The following is a 17945-nucleotide window of genomic DNA, read 5'->3' on the forward strand; positions in this document are numbered from 1 at the left end:
TTAAATTACCAATATTATATCAATATCATGCACAGTAATGTCAATCACTAAAATGAATGCAATAGTGAATTGGCCACAAATCTCTGTGTCCTTATTATTTAATATTAATATTATTAAATATTAATATTATTTAATATAATTATTTAAAATTATAATATTAATATTATATAATTTAACTTGGAATATCATGAGCATATGACTCTATCCTAATGCATCTAACCTTATGCACAATATAATAGTCTGGCCAGCCCTGCAGCCCATTCTAGGTTCTGATAGGCTCTCTAGGTTGGCATTCTAGCTTCTGACTGGCTGTCCAGGTTGTCAATCACAGCCGTGGGCATTTTATACTAGTCGTAACATTGCTAAACTTTTTTCATGACGGTTTTCTCAGTTAACTAATGCTATTGCTAACAGTAACATACATTAACACAGCCCTGCACACTGCACACTGCACCTGCTGTCATTATATGCCGGGTCTGTGGTTCATCATCTTCCTTCTCATTCTCCTCCTCATTACTGCGACAGGGAGCGGGAGCCCTTCTACTAAACAGCTCTGTGATTTTCGAAAATTTTCCAGCTTCTTCCTGTAGCAATTTTCGTTTTTTCATTCTGGCTTTTTCAGCCCCACCCTTTCTTTTTTTACTGTTCTCCATCTTTTCTTTCTCAATTTTGCTAGCTAACTTACTGATCAATCATCAAACGAAGCTAGGGAGCTTGTCTGATGAGTGCGGACCTCTGACGCGGGCCTCGCCCTCTTTCCAATTGGAAGAGACGACTCATCTCTCCCGGCCCAGCCCCTTCAGTTCATTCAGCCTACTTTCAAAAACATAAGATTGACAAGTTTGACAACCTATCAATAGCCCCGTTTACATGGAATGTTTTTCCGGTCGTATCCGATCACTAAATAAAGCGATCCACGTTCACTCGTGGGCCAAGCATTAAGCTGATTACAATTTCACCGGTACCGAAGTGGGCAGATCGGAGTGGGGCAGTGGGCCGCGTCGAGTGGTCCGACCGGCCCACTTCGGTACCGGGCTACCGGCCCATCGGGATTCGTCCCGAACGTCCCGGTGGCCAGTCCGCCCCTGGTCATCACTGTTGACCATCGCATCATGTGTCGGCGACTCCAGGAGGTGGGAATCGCTGGCAAGGCTCTGGACGTTTTCCACTCGTACCTCACACGAAGACAGGAATATGTCCGTCTTGGAAAAAGCACCTCCGACACACACTGTGTCACCTCTGGTGTACCCCAAGGGTCAGTCCTTGGGCCACTGCTCTTTTTAATTTACATGTTGCCCCTGGGACAAATACTGAGGAGCCATAACATCAGCTTCCACACATATGCTGATGACACACAGATTTATTTCCAAACTGCCCCGGATAAACATCTGGCACTTTCAAATGTCTCAAGATGCCTGGAACACATACACCACTGGATGAGCAACAACTCCCTCCAACTGAATAGCAGCAAATCAGAGGCCATGCTGATTGGAACACCACATCAAACACAAAAAACTGATATCCCTCATATCAGCATCAATGGCCACTCCATTCCCCTCTCCCCACTTGTAACGAGCCTAGGTGTGAAACTGGACTCATCCCTTTCATTCCAAGCACACATAAAGACGGTCTGCCAAGCCTCATACTACCACCTAAGAAACATCTCCAAAATGCGACACTCCCTCACCAAACCGGATGCAGAAAAACTGCTCCATGCCTTCATCACCTCCCGCATAGATTACTGCAATTCTCTGCTTGCAGGCATTCCAGCAAAAACCACTCAGAGACTGCAATATATACAAAACTGTGCCGCCCGGATACTCACAAAAACACGCAAATCAGAGCACATCACTCCCATCCTTCACTCACTCCACTGGCTCCCTGTAACACACCGGATCAACTACAAAGTCCTCATAATGGTCTTCAACGCCATCAACCACACTGGTCCCACCTACCTACAGGAACTGCTAACCAGAAAACAGTCACATACCTCACGCACACTCAGGTCAGACAGCTCCAATCTCCTGGCTGTCCCGCGGACAAAACTGGTCAGCATTGGAAACCGTGCTTTCTCCTCCCTGGGTCCACGTCTGTGGAATCAGCTTCCAGAGAACATACGGACCTCAGCATCACTCTCAGTTTTTAGGAAATGCCTCAAGACCCACCTGTTCCACACCGCATTTTACTGACTGTCCTTTACTTTATTTATTTTTAAACTTTCTATGCTCTTAACCTTTTATTTTTATATTGCCATATTTTATCCAATATGCTCCTTTAGATAACTTTTTACTTATTGTTCCTTATAGCCAGAGTTGGGTGTAACGCGTTACTGTAATAATATTACTTTTGTCGGTAACGGAGTAGTGTAACGCGTTACTTTTATAATTCAGTAATCACACTACAGTTACTAACATTGCCCCGACACGCGTTACTTCGTTACTTTTATAAAATCAGTCATAATCACACTGACAGACAAGAGGGGTTTCCGCCGCAGGTTTATATGTACGTAATCTGCGCGACTTGCGGGTCCACATTTCCACGTGCAGTGTTGCATAAACATGGCAGAGTCAGCGATAACTTTCGAGGGGTGGAGGTATGCCCATTATTTTGAGTTCGTCCGAAGAATAGACAGGAATGTGACGGTGAGGTGCAAACTGTGTCCAGGCCAGAAGCTGTTATCCACTGCTGCAAACACCACATCAAACCTCAACAAACACCTGCAAAGAACACATGCTAAGGTGAAGCTAATAGCTAAGGACCCCCGAACCCAGAGTGAGGATGTTGTGAGTGCGCCGCCGCCGAATCTGAAGCGGCACAAATTAGAATTTGGAGGACCGGTAACCAAAGCAGAGATGGACAGGCTTGTAGCATCCTTCATAGTAGAGGTAATGTTGCCCATTTGCACAGTGGAATCACCATCGCATCGTTCAGAGATATACTGCGCAAAATACAGATAGCAGGAGACAGAGGACAGCCATAGTCAGAGCTATCTGGATCAGTCTTATGCGACAATGGAAACTGAACTAAAGAGAACATTTGAAACTTTAGCAGTCTGCGTGATCTGCCTGTAGGGAGGGGCGGGCCGGCCCTGCGAGTAAAGTAACGAGTAAAGTAACGAGTAAAGTAACGAGTTACTTTATGTAGAGAGTAACGAAGTAGTGTAATATATTACTTTTTTTTAAAGTAATATGTAATATGTAATATATTACTTTTTTTTAGTAACGACCCCATCTCTGCTTATAGCCTTGTGAAGCACCTTGAGATGACGTTGTTTTTAAAGTGTGCTATATAAATCAAATGCATTATTATTATTATTATTATGTCTGTTTTGTTCGCCCACATGCCTAGTGTCTCTGCTTTAAAGAGTCCTCTCCTGCTGATGTTCAGGTGTATATCAGTATGTAGTGTCTCTAATTTAAAGAGTCCTCTCCTGCTGATGTTCAGGTGTATATCAGTATGTAGTGTCTCTGCTTTAAAGAGTCCTCTCCTGCTGATGTTCAGGTGTATATCAGTATGTAGTGTCTCTACTTTAAAGAGTCCTCTCCTGCTGATGTTCAGGTGTATATCAGTATGTAGTGTCTCTACTTTAAAGAGTCCTCTCCTACTGATGTTCAGGTGTATATCAGTATGTGGAACACCGGGGACACATATTCATGTATAAAAGACGTACACAAGTGCATTTAGCATGATAGGTCCCCTTTAAAGAGTCCTCTCTCTTTGTTTCTCTCATACTGCCTGTATTCTGTTCACCCTCTGTCTGAAACCAGAGCAGAGAAACAAACCAAACAATCAACGGATTCATGGAGAAAATAATCAGCAGATTAATCCATAAAGAAAATAATTATATACATTACCAGTCAAAAGTTTGGACACACCTTCTCATTCGAAGTTTTTATTTATTATAATTTTTTTCTAGATTGTAGATTAATACTGAAGACATCAAAATTATAAAAGAACACATGTGGAATTATCTCTAGTACAAAAAAGTGTTAAAAAAATCCAGAATATGATTTATATTTATATCATATCATATTCTGGATTTTTTAACACTTTTTTGTTGACTAGATAATTCCATATGTGTTCTTTCATAGTTTTGATGTCTTCAGTATTAATCTACAAAGTAGAACAACATTAAAATAAACAAAAACCATTGAATGAGAAGGTGTGTGTCCAAACCTTTGACTGGTACTGTATGTGAAAAAGTAAGTATTTTTTACAGTGTGTTAATGTTACAGCCTTATCAAAACAGGACTTTCTGTTGAAACAAAGTATTTTTTACAGTGTGCTTGGATGTTAATCCGGGTCCTCTCGTTCTGCTAGTGGCGGGAAACAGTCGATCCCTCAGTAGCTTCATTAGCTTCATTAGCTTCTGCTCTGAGTTGAAACACTTTGAAAATAGCTTCACCCAGAACCAAACACTTATGCTTAAACCTTTAATATAGCTCCGCCTGATTCAACAACTGATCTGAATGTAAGTTGTGTCCGTTTGTTAATTATATTTGACCAACAGAGGCTACATCCGTTAGCATTGACAGCTAAACTAGCATTAGCTAACAGTTAGCATTAGCCGCTACTAGCAGGAATCCATTGTTCCTGATTAGGTTTGGTTAACTAAAAACAGGACTGAAGAATGGCAACCGGGAGAAGACAGATGAAGAAGAAACACCCAGAAGATAAACTGGATAACAAAGTGTTTGATTTTACTGAGGAGGAAAAGAAGGGCCTGAGCGGCTCAGAGGATGATGCCAGGGAAGGTAAGATGTTACTAGGTACATTTAATACATGATGTTACTGTACAAGTACTATGCTCAGGTATTTCACCAGAGGTGGTAGAAGTACTCAGATACAGTACTTCAGTAAAAGTAGAAGTACTTAGAGCTTGTACTTGAGTAAAAGTAGAAGTACTTAGATCTTGTACTTGAGTAACAGTAGAAGTACTCAGATAAAGTACTTCAGTAAAAGTATTAGTACTCAGATGTTGTACTTGAGCAAAAGTAGAAGTACTTAAATCTTGTACTTGCGTAACAGTAGAAGTACTTCAGTAAAAGTAGAAGTACTCAGATCTGGTACTTTAGTAAAAGTAGAAGTACTCAGATCTAGTACTGGAGTAAAAGTAGAAGTACTCAGATCTTGTACTTGAGTAAAAGTAGAAGTACTCAGATCTTGTACTTGAGTAAAAGTAGAAGTACTCAGATCTAGTACTTCAGTAGAAGTACTCAGGTCTTGTACTTGAGTAAAAGTAGAAGTACTCAGATCTTGTACTTGAGTAAAAGTAGAAGTACCAGAGTGTAGGAATACTCAGTTACAGTAAAAGTCCTGCATTCAAAATGTTCCTCAAGTGAAAGTAGAAAAGTGTTATCATCAAAATATAGTGAAAGTAGCGACAGTAAAAGTAGTCATTGTGCAGATTGGTCCATTTCAGAATAATATATATGATATGTTTTATAATGATTGATCATGAAAGTGTTCTCAAAGCTGGTAAAGGTGCAGCTAGTTTGAATGACTTTGTATACTGCAGGGTAGCTTGTGGATTTACTCCAGGTGGAACTAAAGTCTGATTTAACACTTGATTATATTTCACATCATTCATCCAGATCTGTGAAGTAACTAAAGGTATTAAATACATGTAGTGGAGTAAAAGTACACCGTTTACCTCTGAACTGTAGTGGAGTAGAAGTACACAGTAGAATAACATTGAAATACTCAAGTAAAGTACCTCAAATTGTACCTCAGTACAGTACTTGGGAATGTTTCCTAGCTAAATGATTATCCTATTATATACAGTATATTAAACTGAATAAGCAGTACTTTTACTTTTGATATTTTAAGTGCATGCTTACTTTGCCTTTGAATGCAGGACTTGTACTGCGTAGTATCTAAAGTAAAGTATCTGAGTACTTCTCCCACCACGGCTCAGGTTTGCTCCTGACGCCGTCTAGCTTTTTGAAATGACATGAAGTCGTTTTTGATGTCGCAGATGAAACTCCAGTTGTGGACAAGTTGGCCAAGAAGAGACCAGCAGAGGACTTTGATGAGGAGGGGGCCACAACTGCTGTGGGGTAAACACTGTATTATAACTGCCTCACTTATTACATATGTCCGTAAACACTGTGATGTAGTATTAGTTAACCAAGTCATATTTCTCTTTCCACACTTTCAGAAACGAGGTTCATAACATGTTGGAGAAATTCGGAGGTAAGCGGCGTTGTGCAGGTGTGTGAGTCTTTACTGTGGTTCAGGTAGTAATGTCAGGGGAAGCTCGGCAATGAAAGTTTAATCCTGTTTACTTACTATTTCACAAATGAACCACTGATTTCTACCACAAGTTACCCTCTCTCTCTCTCGCTTCATCCTCAGAGGAGAAAGAGGTTCTGCTTACAGTCTCTTCTCTCAAATGATTAATTTCTTTGGACGCCCTCGGCTCGAGTTCAGGGCGTTCCGAGCTGAATAATGGCGTCAAATGACGGCAAGGCGCCCCCCTGGTGGAAACGCTGCTCTGAAAACAGTCTACTAGTCCTACCCATAAATTATCTTAGACATTATCTACTTTATTTAAACAGCACATTTAAAAACAGAGTTAACCAAAGTGCTGTACGTCAATAAATATATAAAAAGCAGCATAAATACATTTATACAAAACAGAAAGGACACAAAACAAACGTAAAACATGAGACAATAAACCCCTACTTAAAGCCACAGACTGAAAACTCTCATACATAAAGTAAAAACAAGAAAATAAAACCCCCAATTTAAAAGCACAGACCGACCGGTCTTATACGACTCTGCAAACGCACAGGAGAACAAGAGGGTCTTTAAACGAGATGTAAAACAGGGGGCAAGTCTGATCGGGGAGCAAATCGTTCCACAGCCTAAACATTCCCACCATTAACCCATAAACCCACCTGTCCATAACCAAATCCACCTTTCACCCCACACGTTGCCCTCCTGGACGTCTCTGCTAAACACACATGAGACCAAGCATACAGTTTAACGAGTAAGAGGCAATCAGAGTATAAGACATAATATATATCTATGATTATTAGGGCTGGGAATCTCCAGGCTCCCCACGATACAATACTATCACGATACTTAAGCCACGATACGATAGTATTGCGATTCTACGATATGCTAAGTATTGCCATACGATGTATTGCGATATTGCAAATCACATGGCTCATATCCACGTCCGTCTTCCCTTCCTGGTTAAAACATGTATTTTGCAATATGAAGAGTTTATGTGAATAACCCACTGTGTGTTCTTTGAACCTGAAAAGGAGTTGTTTTTGTTGCGTCCGTGTATCGATGCAATATCCCCACGCAAGGTATCGCGATACTATGCTGTATCGATTGTTCCCCCCACCCCTAATGATTATAAATGATGATTTGATCATGTGACAGCTCAACCCTCCTTGGTGTGAGGAAAACATACGCAGTGTTGTTGTTGTGCTTGCAGCTGACATCAGCAAGGTGATGCAGGCTAAGAAGAAACGTCTGGAGAGTCTGACCAAGAACTACATGAAGGGGAGTCAGCACAAACTGGAGACCCTGTGGAACAGCTACAGCTCCCAGAGGTCAGACACAATGCAACACATTACAATACAATACAATAGGTCAGACACACAACTAACATAGAAATTGGGCCAACTCTCCACCTATCAGGGGAATGTGGGGTTGGGCCAGCAGATGACAAACACCCACATCTCCGCCTCTTCCAAGGAACCAGGGGACCGTGCTGCAGAGTTTCAGTTTCAGTTTCTTTCGCCGGTCAAGATGTCCGTTAAAGTTTAAATCTTCCGGACAAAATTAGAAAAGTGCCGGTCAAAGGTCTTCTTTGTTATTTATTGAGCTTTAAAACAAATGAATAACGACTCTATATAATAAAACACGGAGGACGGAGATCTCTTTTTCTCCCCCTCTTCTGACAGCCCAGCAGCTGATCAGAGCACGTCTCCCCTCTCCTGCAGGGGGGCGTGGTCAGCTGCAGCTCACAGAATCAGCCCCCTGCAAAAACAGGGCTGGAGAACAGCAAACAGAGCGAAATGAGGCATGGCTAAAATGCATGATCTGTTTGGTATTTTGAAAACAGAAACGTATAAATATACCTTATATATGGTATGGCCCTACAATATATTAGACCCTCCAGAAAAACGCGATTATGCGATCGCATAATTTCCCGCATAATCAGCAAAATGGCGCATATTTTTAAAAGGCCGCATATTTATTAAAAGGTCGCATAATTCCCGCATTTTTCCACACAAAATTGAGGGAAAAAAAAGTTAACGTGAAGTAGTGATGTCATCAGCTCGCGCAGGTAAACAACACCGTAGAGTGAATGTGTGGAACTCACACGAGAGAGAAAACAACAAGAACAGCGCCATATAGATTATTATATACTATTATACTATTATTATTATATACTATTATAATTATACTATTATACGGCTCTGACCAAGATGAACAAATCAAATCCATCCCATTTGCCAACGAACATTTCTGCGAAAGACCGGGCTAAGCAGTACGCAGATGTCTTGCACGAAAGTGGGGGGAAACTATTCTGCACCCCGTGCAACTGTGTGTTGGAACAAAAGAAAATCGACGGTGACGACCCACTTCGGTTCATTAAAACATTCTAAAATGCTTTCTGCTGCTGCGGCCAAGAAAGTAAAACAACTCACGTTCACCGAGGCATCAACCTCCAAAACCGTTTCGAGGGCTACAAGAAACGAGGTGAGTAGCCTACAAGATTGAAGCTGGTCAGATAACGAACGAGTAAATGAAAACAGAATGAGGCGGAGAAGTGTGTGTGTGTGTGTGTGTGTGTGTGTGTGTGTGTGTGTGTGTGAGAGAGAGTGATTAAAATAGCCCATATATAAATACATAAATAACACTTTGTGATGTAGCTTGCTTCTAGTATGCTTGTTTATCATAGGAACTCTTTAAAAGGGCTTCCTTTCATTCAGTAGTAGCCTAGTAACAGGGTGTGGGAGAAGAATCACCTTTTTTCCGCCTCCCGCATATTTCGCAACTTTTCGCATATTTCGCACATTTCCGCATATTTCGCAACTTCTCCGCATATTTCGCATAAAAACCCTGCATGTTTAATCGCATAATCAAGGATTTTAGCCCGCATAATCAAGGATTTTAGCCCGCATAATCAAGGATTTTAGCCCGCGTTTTTCTGGAGGGTCTAATATATCATTTAAATATAGCATGATAGGTGTCCTGCAATAGCTCACGACAGGCCATGGTATATGCTCATTATATCACAGCTAGGGGGCGTGGTTCAACCCCCTTAGCTGTGATATACTGAGCATATATCACGGCCTGAAGTGAGCTATTGCTTTTATAAAACGGTTACCAAGTGTGGCAATATGAAAGAAAAATACACACTCTAATTTAAATAGTTTTTATTAGTAAATAATGATGTTCAAAGTAAAATAGTCCCTCCGTTGCCTTCTGCACGAAACATAGTGCGAGGTGGTTGCTATGCAACAGCACTAACAGCTAGCGAACATATTAGACAGAGAGCGTTGATCCATTATTTGGCTATTTATTTACATTAATGTGTATGTTGCTGTTTATTGTGCACCCACTGAAAACCTGTCCAGCATCAGTAGAGTGGCTTACGTGGTTACTTGTATAGGTTGAGGTTGTTCTAGGCCAGCGGTTTTCAAAGTGTGAGGCGCGCCTCCCCTGGGGGGCGCCAGAGAGCTTCAGGGGAGTGAGAAAAAAATAACGAGAAACAGTGAAATCTAGCTAGTTAACTTCAGCTAACTTTATGCGAGCGGCAACATGGATCGATTTTTAGTGAAGTTACCTAAAGTGAGAGAGGAGACAGCGTCTGGCAGAAAACGGAGGAAGTATGACCACGATTCTCTTCACGTAGCTCTGCATGTCGTCGTTTAGGTGCTCTCTGGAGATAGGCACTGCTCAATCCACTCCTCCATAGTAAGACCACCCCGGAGGTCCATGTTAACTTTAAATGTTTCCATCTTAAGCTTTGTTAGTTAGTTAGTTAGTTTCGTAACGGACGTAATGTAACAGTTGTAACGGTTGTAGCTGTTTCTCAGATGCGGAGGGATACTGAAGTAACTACAATTCTACCCGTGATATATACGCTCATTATATCACGGCTAAGAACCAATCAGATTGCTTGATTTGACTTGTCCGTTTTATAAAGTATTTTAGTTTTTACTTATTCAATGGTATTACTTACTAGACAGGAACAGAAAACAATTTCTGTATCTGATGATGCGTGATGCGCCGGTGAAGATGGCCGCATCGTCTTTGTGCTCCTCTCCAACTTTGCCCATTTTCGTATTTTGTACATATTTCTTTACTTTTGCCGTTTTACTTTTAACATGGTTCGCAACATGCTAGCCGACCGCACCTACTCTGCCATACAATATAGCAGAGAGGAACTTCTCCAATTGCGAAACTTCTTGGACAATAATAACCCTCCGACAAACAATGGACATTCACCATGGCTACCTGTTGCTGTTCTACCTGAGAGACGCAAGAAGAAGACAAAGCGGGGATGCCGGGCCGGGCTGCTGGTTAGACTGAGGAAACGAGAGAATCGGCCCCCTCTTCCGAGTATTCTTCTGGCTAATGTTCAATCCATTGAAAATAAGCTAGATGAACTCAGAAGCCGGATTGCTTTTCAACGGGACATTAAGAACTGTAACGTGTTAATTCTCACTGAGACTTGGCTCAACCCCGCTATCCCGGACTCCGCCATTGTTCCTGATGGATTCTCTATTTTTCGTCAGGACCGGACTGCTAACTCGGGGAAAAGTAAGGGAGGCGGTGTGTGTGTAATGACTAACAACAACTGGTGCTCAGATGTGAAGATTATTTCTACGGACTGTTCCGCTCATCTCGAGCACCTCATGATCTCATGTCGGGCCTTCCATCTGCCGAGGGAATTCACATCTGTTGTGATAACAGCAGTGTATATCCCGCCGCAGCCACTCGCCGACAACAACACGGCACTCGATCAGCTGTTTGGGATTATTGATAAAACCGAGACTTCACGGCCAGATGCGGCGTTCGTTGTGGCCGGAGATTTCAACACCGCCAACATGAAGAAGGTCTTGCCAAAATATTACCAACACATCAACTTCCCGACGCGCGGGGGAAACATACTGGACCATGTTTATTCCCCTTTCCGGAATGGATATAAGGCTCTCCCTCGCCCTCCCTTCGGCAAATCAGACCACATCTCACTGCTGTTGTTGCCTGCTTACAAGCAGAAACTTAAAAGGGACAGACCGATAACAAGGACAGTACAACGATGGAGCGTGGAGTCAGATGAGGCACTGCAGGATTGCTTTGCATCCACGGATTGGAGTGTGTTTGAGGACAATAACATCAACACACACACGGACACTGTCATCTGCTACATTGGGAAATGCATCGATGACGTGGTACCGAAGGTTTCTGTACGGACATTCCCAAATCAAAAGCCCTGGGTAAACGGTGAGGTGCGCGGCAAGCTGAAAGCGCGCACTCTCGCGCACACAGCGGGAGATTTGGAGGAGTTCAGGAAGTCTAGGTATGATCTCCGGAGAGCAATTAAAAATGCAAAGAGACAGTACAAAGACAAGGTGGAATCTGACTTCAAAGGCTGTAACACTAGGAATATGTGGGCGGGACTAAGAACAATGACTGATTACAAAGGAGCAGCGGGGGGTGCTGCGGGAGTGTCTGCGTGCGCATCTCTCCCAGATGAGCTAAACAGTTTTTTTGCACGCTTTGAGAGCAGCCGGGCTGTAGAGGTACAGAGGGACCAGGAGCCCTGCCCTTTTGTTTTAAATAGGGCAGATGTGTGTAAATCCTTTAAAAAGGTTAACCCACACAAGGCTCCTGGACCTGATGGCATCCCTGGCCGTGTTCTCAGGGTGTGTGCAGTTCAGCTGGCAGAGGTGTTCACAGACATCTTCAACAGGTCCCTGCTGCAGTCTGTAGTCCCCACATGTTTTAAACACTCCACCATCATTCCTGTCCCCAAAAAGACAATCATCACCTGCCCCAACGACTACCGCCCTGTAGCACTCACCTCCATCATAATGAAGTGCTTTGAGCGGTTAGTCAAATCATTCATCACCTCCTCCCTCCCTGAATCTCTGGACCCCCTGCAGTTTGCCTACAGAGCAAACAGGTCCACAGACGACGCCATAGCCCTCACCCTCCACACTGCCCTCTCACACCTGGATCCGAAGAACAGGAACACATATGTGAGAATGCTGTTCATTGACTACAGTTCAGCATTCAATACCATTGTGCCCTCCAAGCTGGCCATCAAGCTCAGAGACCTCGGGCTCAACAGCGCCCTCTGTGAGTGGATCCTGAACTTCTTGACGGGCAGACCCCAGGCAGTGCGGGTGGGAAACATCACATCCTCCACCCTGATTCTCAACACCGGTGCCCCTCAAGGCTGCGTGCTCAGCCCTCTCCTCTACTCCCTGTTCACCCACGACTGCGTGGCCACACACAGCTCCAACACCATCGTGAAGTTTGCTGATGACACGACCGTCATCGGCCAGATCACAGACGATGACGAGACGGCGTACAGAGAGGAGGTCGAAAACCTGACATCTTGGTGCCAGGATAACAACCTCCATCTCAACATCAGCAAAACAAAGGAGCTGATTGTGGACTACAGGAAGCAGCAAGGAGAGGGACACGCCCCCATCGCCATCAATGGGACTACGGTGGAGAGAGTCAAAAGCTTCAGGTTCCTTGGGGTCCACATCACTGAGGACCTGACATGGTCTCTTCACACCACCACCATCACCAAGAAAGCTCGACAGCGGCTCTTCTTCCTCCGCAGGTTGAGGAGGTTCAAAATGGATTCCAGGATACTCTGCAACTTCTACAGGTGCACGATAGAGAGTATCCTCACTGGCAGCATGACGGCCTGGTAAGGCAGCTGCACCGACCTCGATCGTAAGGCTTTACAGAGGGTGGTGAAAACTGCACAGCACATCACCAGGACGGAGCTGCCATCCATGGAGGACCTTTACTCCCAGCGGCTCAGGAAGAAATCACTACGGATGATCAAAGACCCCCATCACCCCAGCCACAAACTGTTCTTTCTGTTGCCGTCTGGCAGACGTTACCGCAGCATCCTGGCAAGGACAAGAAGATTCGGAGACAGTTTCTTCCCGCGGGCAGTGAGACTGTTAAAAAATTGAACTGTTGAAACAACTTCAAACATTCATCTGCTACTCAGTAGTATGTATCTAATACCTAATATATATATATATCATTCCAATAACTTGTATATAGACTCGTACTGCACTATTCCACATCATAACTTTATTTCATTTTTATAACTATTATTATTTTTGTATTGCTCATGCTCTTATTGTTATTATGTTATTATGTTGCATTGTTGGAGAAGCCTGTGACATAAGATTTTCAACTGCATAATTACTCTGTAGCTATGTCAGATTGACAATAAAGAACCTTGAACCTTGATATGAATTCACTTTCATAATGACCTTCATTCAGATCTGTTGATTTGTAATCTCAGCTTCTCCAGGTTTAGCCTAATCATGTTGTTGTTATTTTAATGTGACTGTTTTATTGTGTGTGTGTGTGTGTGTGTGTGTGTGTGTGTGTGTGTGTGTGTGTGTGTGTGTGTGTGTGTGTGTGTGTGTGTGTGTGTGTGTGTGTGTGTGTGTGTGTGTGTGTGTGTGTGTGTGTGTGTGTGTGTGTGTGTGTGTGTGTGTGTGTGTGTGTGTGTGTGTGTGTGTGTGTGTGTGGTGTGTGTGTGTGTGTGTGTGTGTGTGTGTGTGTGTGTGTGTGTGTGTGTGTGTGTGTGTGTGTGTGTGTGTGTGTGTGTGTGTGTGTGTGTGTGTGTGTGTGTGTGTGTGTGTGTGTGTGTGTGTGTGTGTGTGTGTGCAGGCAGAAGATGACTCAGCAGTATTCTCAGCAGGTGTCCTCGGCGCTGCAGCAGTGGGAGACGGAGGCCCAGCGAGCCGAGGAGCAGGAGGAGAAACTCAACGTGGGTCCACCTCTTCCTCCTCCTCCTCCTCCTCAGATTGAACCTCCTCAGGTGTGATGCTCTGAGACTCTGTGTGTTCTCTCTGCAGAATCTGTTCAGGCAGCAGCAGAAGATCCTGCAGCAAGCCCGCGTGGTGCAGAACCAGAAGCTGAAGACGGTCCGAGAGCTGTACGAGCAGTTCGTCAAGGTGAGGCGTCACGAGGTCAAACCCTGCTCTAAACACGCCTTCACAAACAGCTGTACGAGCAGTTCGTCAAGGTGAGGCGTCACGAGGTCAAACCCTGCTCTGAACACGCCTTCTCAAACAGCTGTACGAGCAGTTCGTCAAGGTGAGGCGTCACGAGGTCAAACCCTGCTCTAAACACGCCTTCTCAAACAGCTGTACGAGCAGTTCGTCAAGGTGAGGCGTCACGAGGTCAAACCCTGCTCTAAACACGCCTTCACAAACAGCTGTACGAGCAGTTCGTCAAGGTGAGGCGTCACGAGGTCAAACCCTGCTCTGAACACGCCTTCTCAAACAGCTGTACGAGCAGTTCGTCAAGGTGAGGCGTCACGAGGTCAAACCCTGCTCTAAACACGCCTTCACAAACAGCTGTACGAGCAGTTCGTCAAGGTGAGGCGTCACGAGGTCAAACCCTGCTCTAAACACGCCTTCACAAACAGCTGTACGAGCAGTTCGTCAAGGTGAGGCGTCACGAGGTCAAACCCTGCTCTAAACACGCCTTCTCAAACAGCTGTACGAGCAGTTCGTCAAGGTGAGGCGTCACGAGGTCAAACCCTGCTCTAAAAACGCCTTCACAAACAGCTGTACGAGCAGTTCGTCAAGGTGAGGCGTCACGAGGTCAAACCCTGCTCTAAACACGCCTTCTCAAACAGCTGTACGAGCAGTTCGTCAAGGTGAGGCGTCACGAGGTCAAACCCTGCTCTAAACACGCCTTCACAAACAGCTGTACGAGCAGTTCGTCAAGGTGAGGCGTCACGAGGTCAAACCCTGCTCTAAACACGCCTTCACAAACAGCTGTACGAGCAGTTCGTCAAGGTGAGGCGTCACGAGGTCAAACCCTGCTCTAAACACGCCTTCTCAAACAGCTGTACGAGCAGTTCGTCAAGGTGAGGCGTCACGAGGTCAAACCCTGCTCTAAACACGCCTTCTCAAACAGCTGTACGAGCAGTTCGTCAAGGTGAGGCGTCACGAGGTCAAACCCTGCTCTAAAGACGCCTTCTCAAACAGCTGTACGAGCAGTTCGTCAAGGTGAGGCGTCACAAGGTCAAACCCTGCTCTAAAACACGCCTTCTCAAACAGCTGTACGAGCAGTTCGTCAAGGTGAGGCGTCACGAGGTCAAACCCTGCTCTAAACACGCCTTCTCAAACAGCTGTACGAGCAGTTCGTCAAGGTGAGGCGTCACGAGGTCAAACCCTGCTCTAAACACGCCTTCACAAACAGCTGTACGAGCAGTTCGTCAAGGTGAGGCGTCACGAGGTCAAACCCTGCTCTAAACACGCCTTCTCAAACAGCTGTACGAGCAGTTCGTCAAGGTGAGGGGTCACGAGGTCAAACCCTGCTCTAAACACGCCTTCTCAAACAGCTGTACGAGCAGTTCGTCAAGGTGAGGCGTCACGAGGTCAAACCCTGCTCTAAACACGCCTTCTCAAACAGCTGTACGAGCAGTTCGTCAAGGTGAGGCGTCACGAGGTCAAACCCTGCTCTAAACACGCCTTCTCAAACAGCTGTACGAGCAGTTCGTCAAGGTGAGGCGTCACGAGGTCAGACCCTGCTCTAAACACGCCTTCTCAAACAGCTGTACGAGCAGTTCGTCAAGGTGAGGCGTCACGAGGTCAAACCCTGCTCTAAACACGCCTTCTCAAACAGCTGTACGAGCAGTTCGTCAAGGTGAGGCGTCACGAGGTCAAACCCTGCTCTAAACACGCCTTCTCAAACAGCTGTACGAGCAGTTCGTCAAGGTGAGGCGTCACGAGGTCAAACCCTGCTCTAAACACGCCTTCACAAACAGCTGTACGAGCAGTTCGTCAAGGTGAGGCGTCACGAGGTCAAACCCTGCTCTAAACACGCCTTCTCAAACAGCTGTACGAGCAGTTCGTCAAGGTGAGGCGTCACGAGGTCAAACCCTGCTCTAAACACGCCTTCACAAACAGCTGTACGAGCAGTTCGTCAAGGTGAGGCGTCACGAGGTCAAACCCTGCTCTAAACACGCCTTCTCAAACAGCTGTACGAGCAGTTCGTCAAGGTGAGGCGTCACGAGGTCAAACCCTGCTCTAAACACGCCTTCACAAACAGCTGTACGAGCAGTTCGTCAAGGTGAGGCGTCACGAGGTCAAACCCTGCTCTAAACACGCCTTCACAAACAGCTGTACGAGCAGTTCGTCAAGGTGAGGCGTCACGAGGTCAAACCCTGCTCTAAACACGCCTTCTCAAACAGCTGTACGAGCAGTTCGTCAAGGTGAGGCGTCACGAGGTCAAACCCTGCTCTAAACACGCCTTCTCAAACAGCTGTACGAGCAGTTCGTCAAGGTGAGGCGTCACGAGGTCAAACCCTGCTCTAAACACGCCTTCTCAAACAGCTGTACGAGCAGTTCGTCAAGGTGAGGCGTCACAGAGGTCAAACCCTGCTCTAAACACGCCTTCTCAAACAGCTGTACGAGCAGTTCGTCAAGGTGAGGCGTCACGAGGTCAAACCCTGCTCTAAACACGCCTTCACAAACAGCTGTACGAGCAGTTCGTCAAGGTGAGGCGTCACGAGGTCAAACCCTGCTCTAAACACGCCTTCTCAAACAGCTGTACGAGCAGTTCGTCAAGGTGAGGCGTCACGAGGTCAAACCCTGCTCTAAACACGCCTTCTCAAACAGCTGTACGAGCAGTTCATCAAGGTGAGGCGTCACGAGGTCAAACCCTGCTCTAAACACGCCTTCTCAAACAGCTGTACGAGCAGTTCGTCAAGGTGAGGCGTCACGAGGTCAAACCCTGCTCTAAACACGCCTTCTCAACAGCTGTACGAGCAGTTCGTCAAGGTGAGGCGTCACGAGGTCAAACCCTGCTCTAAACACGCCTCTCAAACAGCTGTACGAGCAGTTCGTCAAGGTGAGGCGTCACGAGGTCAAACCCTGCTCTAAAACACGCCTTCACAAACAGCTGTACGAGCAGTTCGTCAAGGTGAGGCGTCACGAGGTCAAACCCTGCTCTAAACACGCCTTCATCAAAACAGCTGTACGAGCAGTTCGTCAAGGTGAGGCGTCACGAGGTCAGACCCTGCTCTAAACACGCCTTCTCAAACAGCTGTACGAGCAGTTCGTCAAGGTGAGGCGTCACGAGGTCAAACCCTGGCTCTAAAACACGCCTTCTCAAACAGCTGTACGAGCAGTTCGTCAAGGTGAGGCGTCACGAGGTCAAAACCCTGCTCTAAACACGCCTTCTACAAACAGCTGTACGAGCAGTTCGTCAATGGTGAGGCGTCACGAGGTCAAACCCTGCTCTAAACACGCCTTCTCAAACAGCTGTACGAGCAGTTCGTCAAGGTGAGGCGTCACGAGGTCAAACCCTGCTCTAAACAACACGCCTTCTCAAAACAGCTGTACGAGCAGGTTCGTCAAGGTGAGGCGTCACGAGGTCAAACCCTGCTCTAACACGCCTTCACAAACAGCTGTACGAGCAGTTCGTCAAGGTGAGGCGTCACGAGGGTCAAACCCTGCGCTAAACACGCCTTCTACAAACAGCTGTACGAGCAGATTCGTCAAGGTGAAGCGTCACGAGGTCAAACCCTGCTCTAAAACACGCTTCTCAAACAGCTGTACGAGCAGTTCGTCAAGGGTGAGGGCGTCACGGGTCAAACCCTGCTCTAAACACGCCTTCTCAAACAGCTGTACGAGCAGTTCGTCAAGGTGAGGCGTCACGAGTCAAACCCTGCTCTAAACACG

General features: G+C 45.6%; 1 protein-coding gene across 1 annotated transcript in view; it reads left to right on the forward strand.

Annotated features, from left to right (window-relative positions):
• Nucleotides 1-4556: 4556 nt before the first annotated feature.
• Nucleotides 4557-17945, forward strand: part of sycp3 (synaptonemal complex protein 3) — a 15154-nt gene continuing 1765 nt past the window's right edge. Inside the window, 6 exon segments of the mRNA XM_034114179.1 lie at nt 4557-4754; nt 5978-6059; nt 6161-6195; nt 7454-7571; nt 13915-14014; nt 14103-14201. Of these exon segments, the coding sequence (XP_033970070.1) occupies nt 4631-4754; nt 5978-6059; nt 6161-6195; nt 7454-7571; nt 13915-14014; nt 14103-14201 (558 nt within the window). The 5' untranslated portion in view covers nt 4557-4630.

This window comes from Trematomus bernacchii, unplaced genomic scaffold (assembly GCF_902827165.1).
Source record: "Trematomus bernacchii unplaced genomic scaffold, fTreBer1.1, whole genome shotgun sequence".
NCBI lineage: Eukaryota > Metazoa > Chordata > Actinopteri > Perciformes > Nototheniidae > Trematomus > Trematomus bernacchii.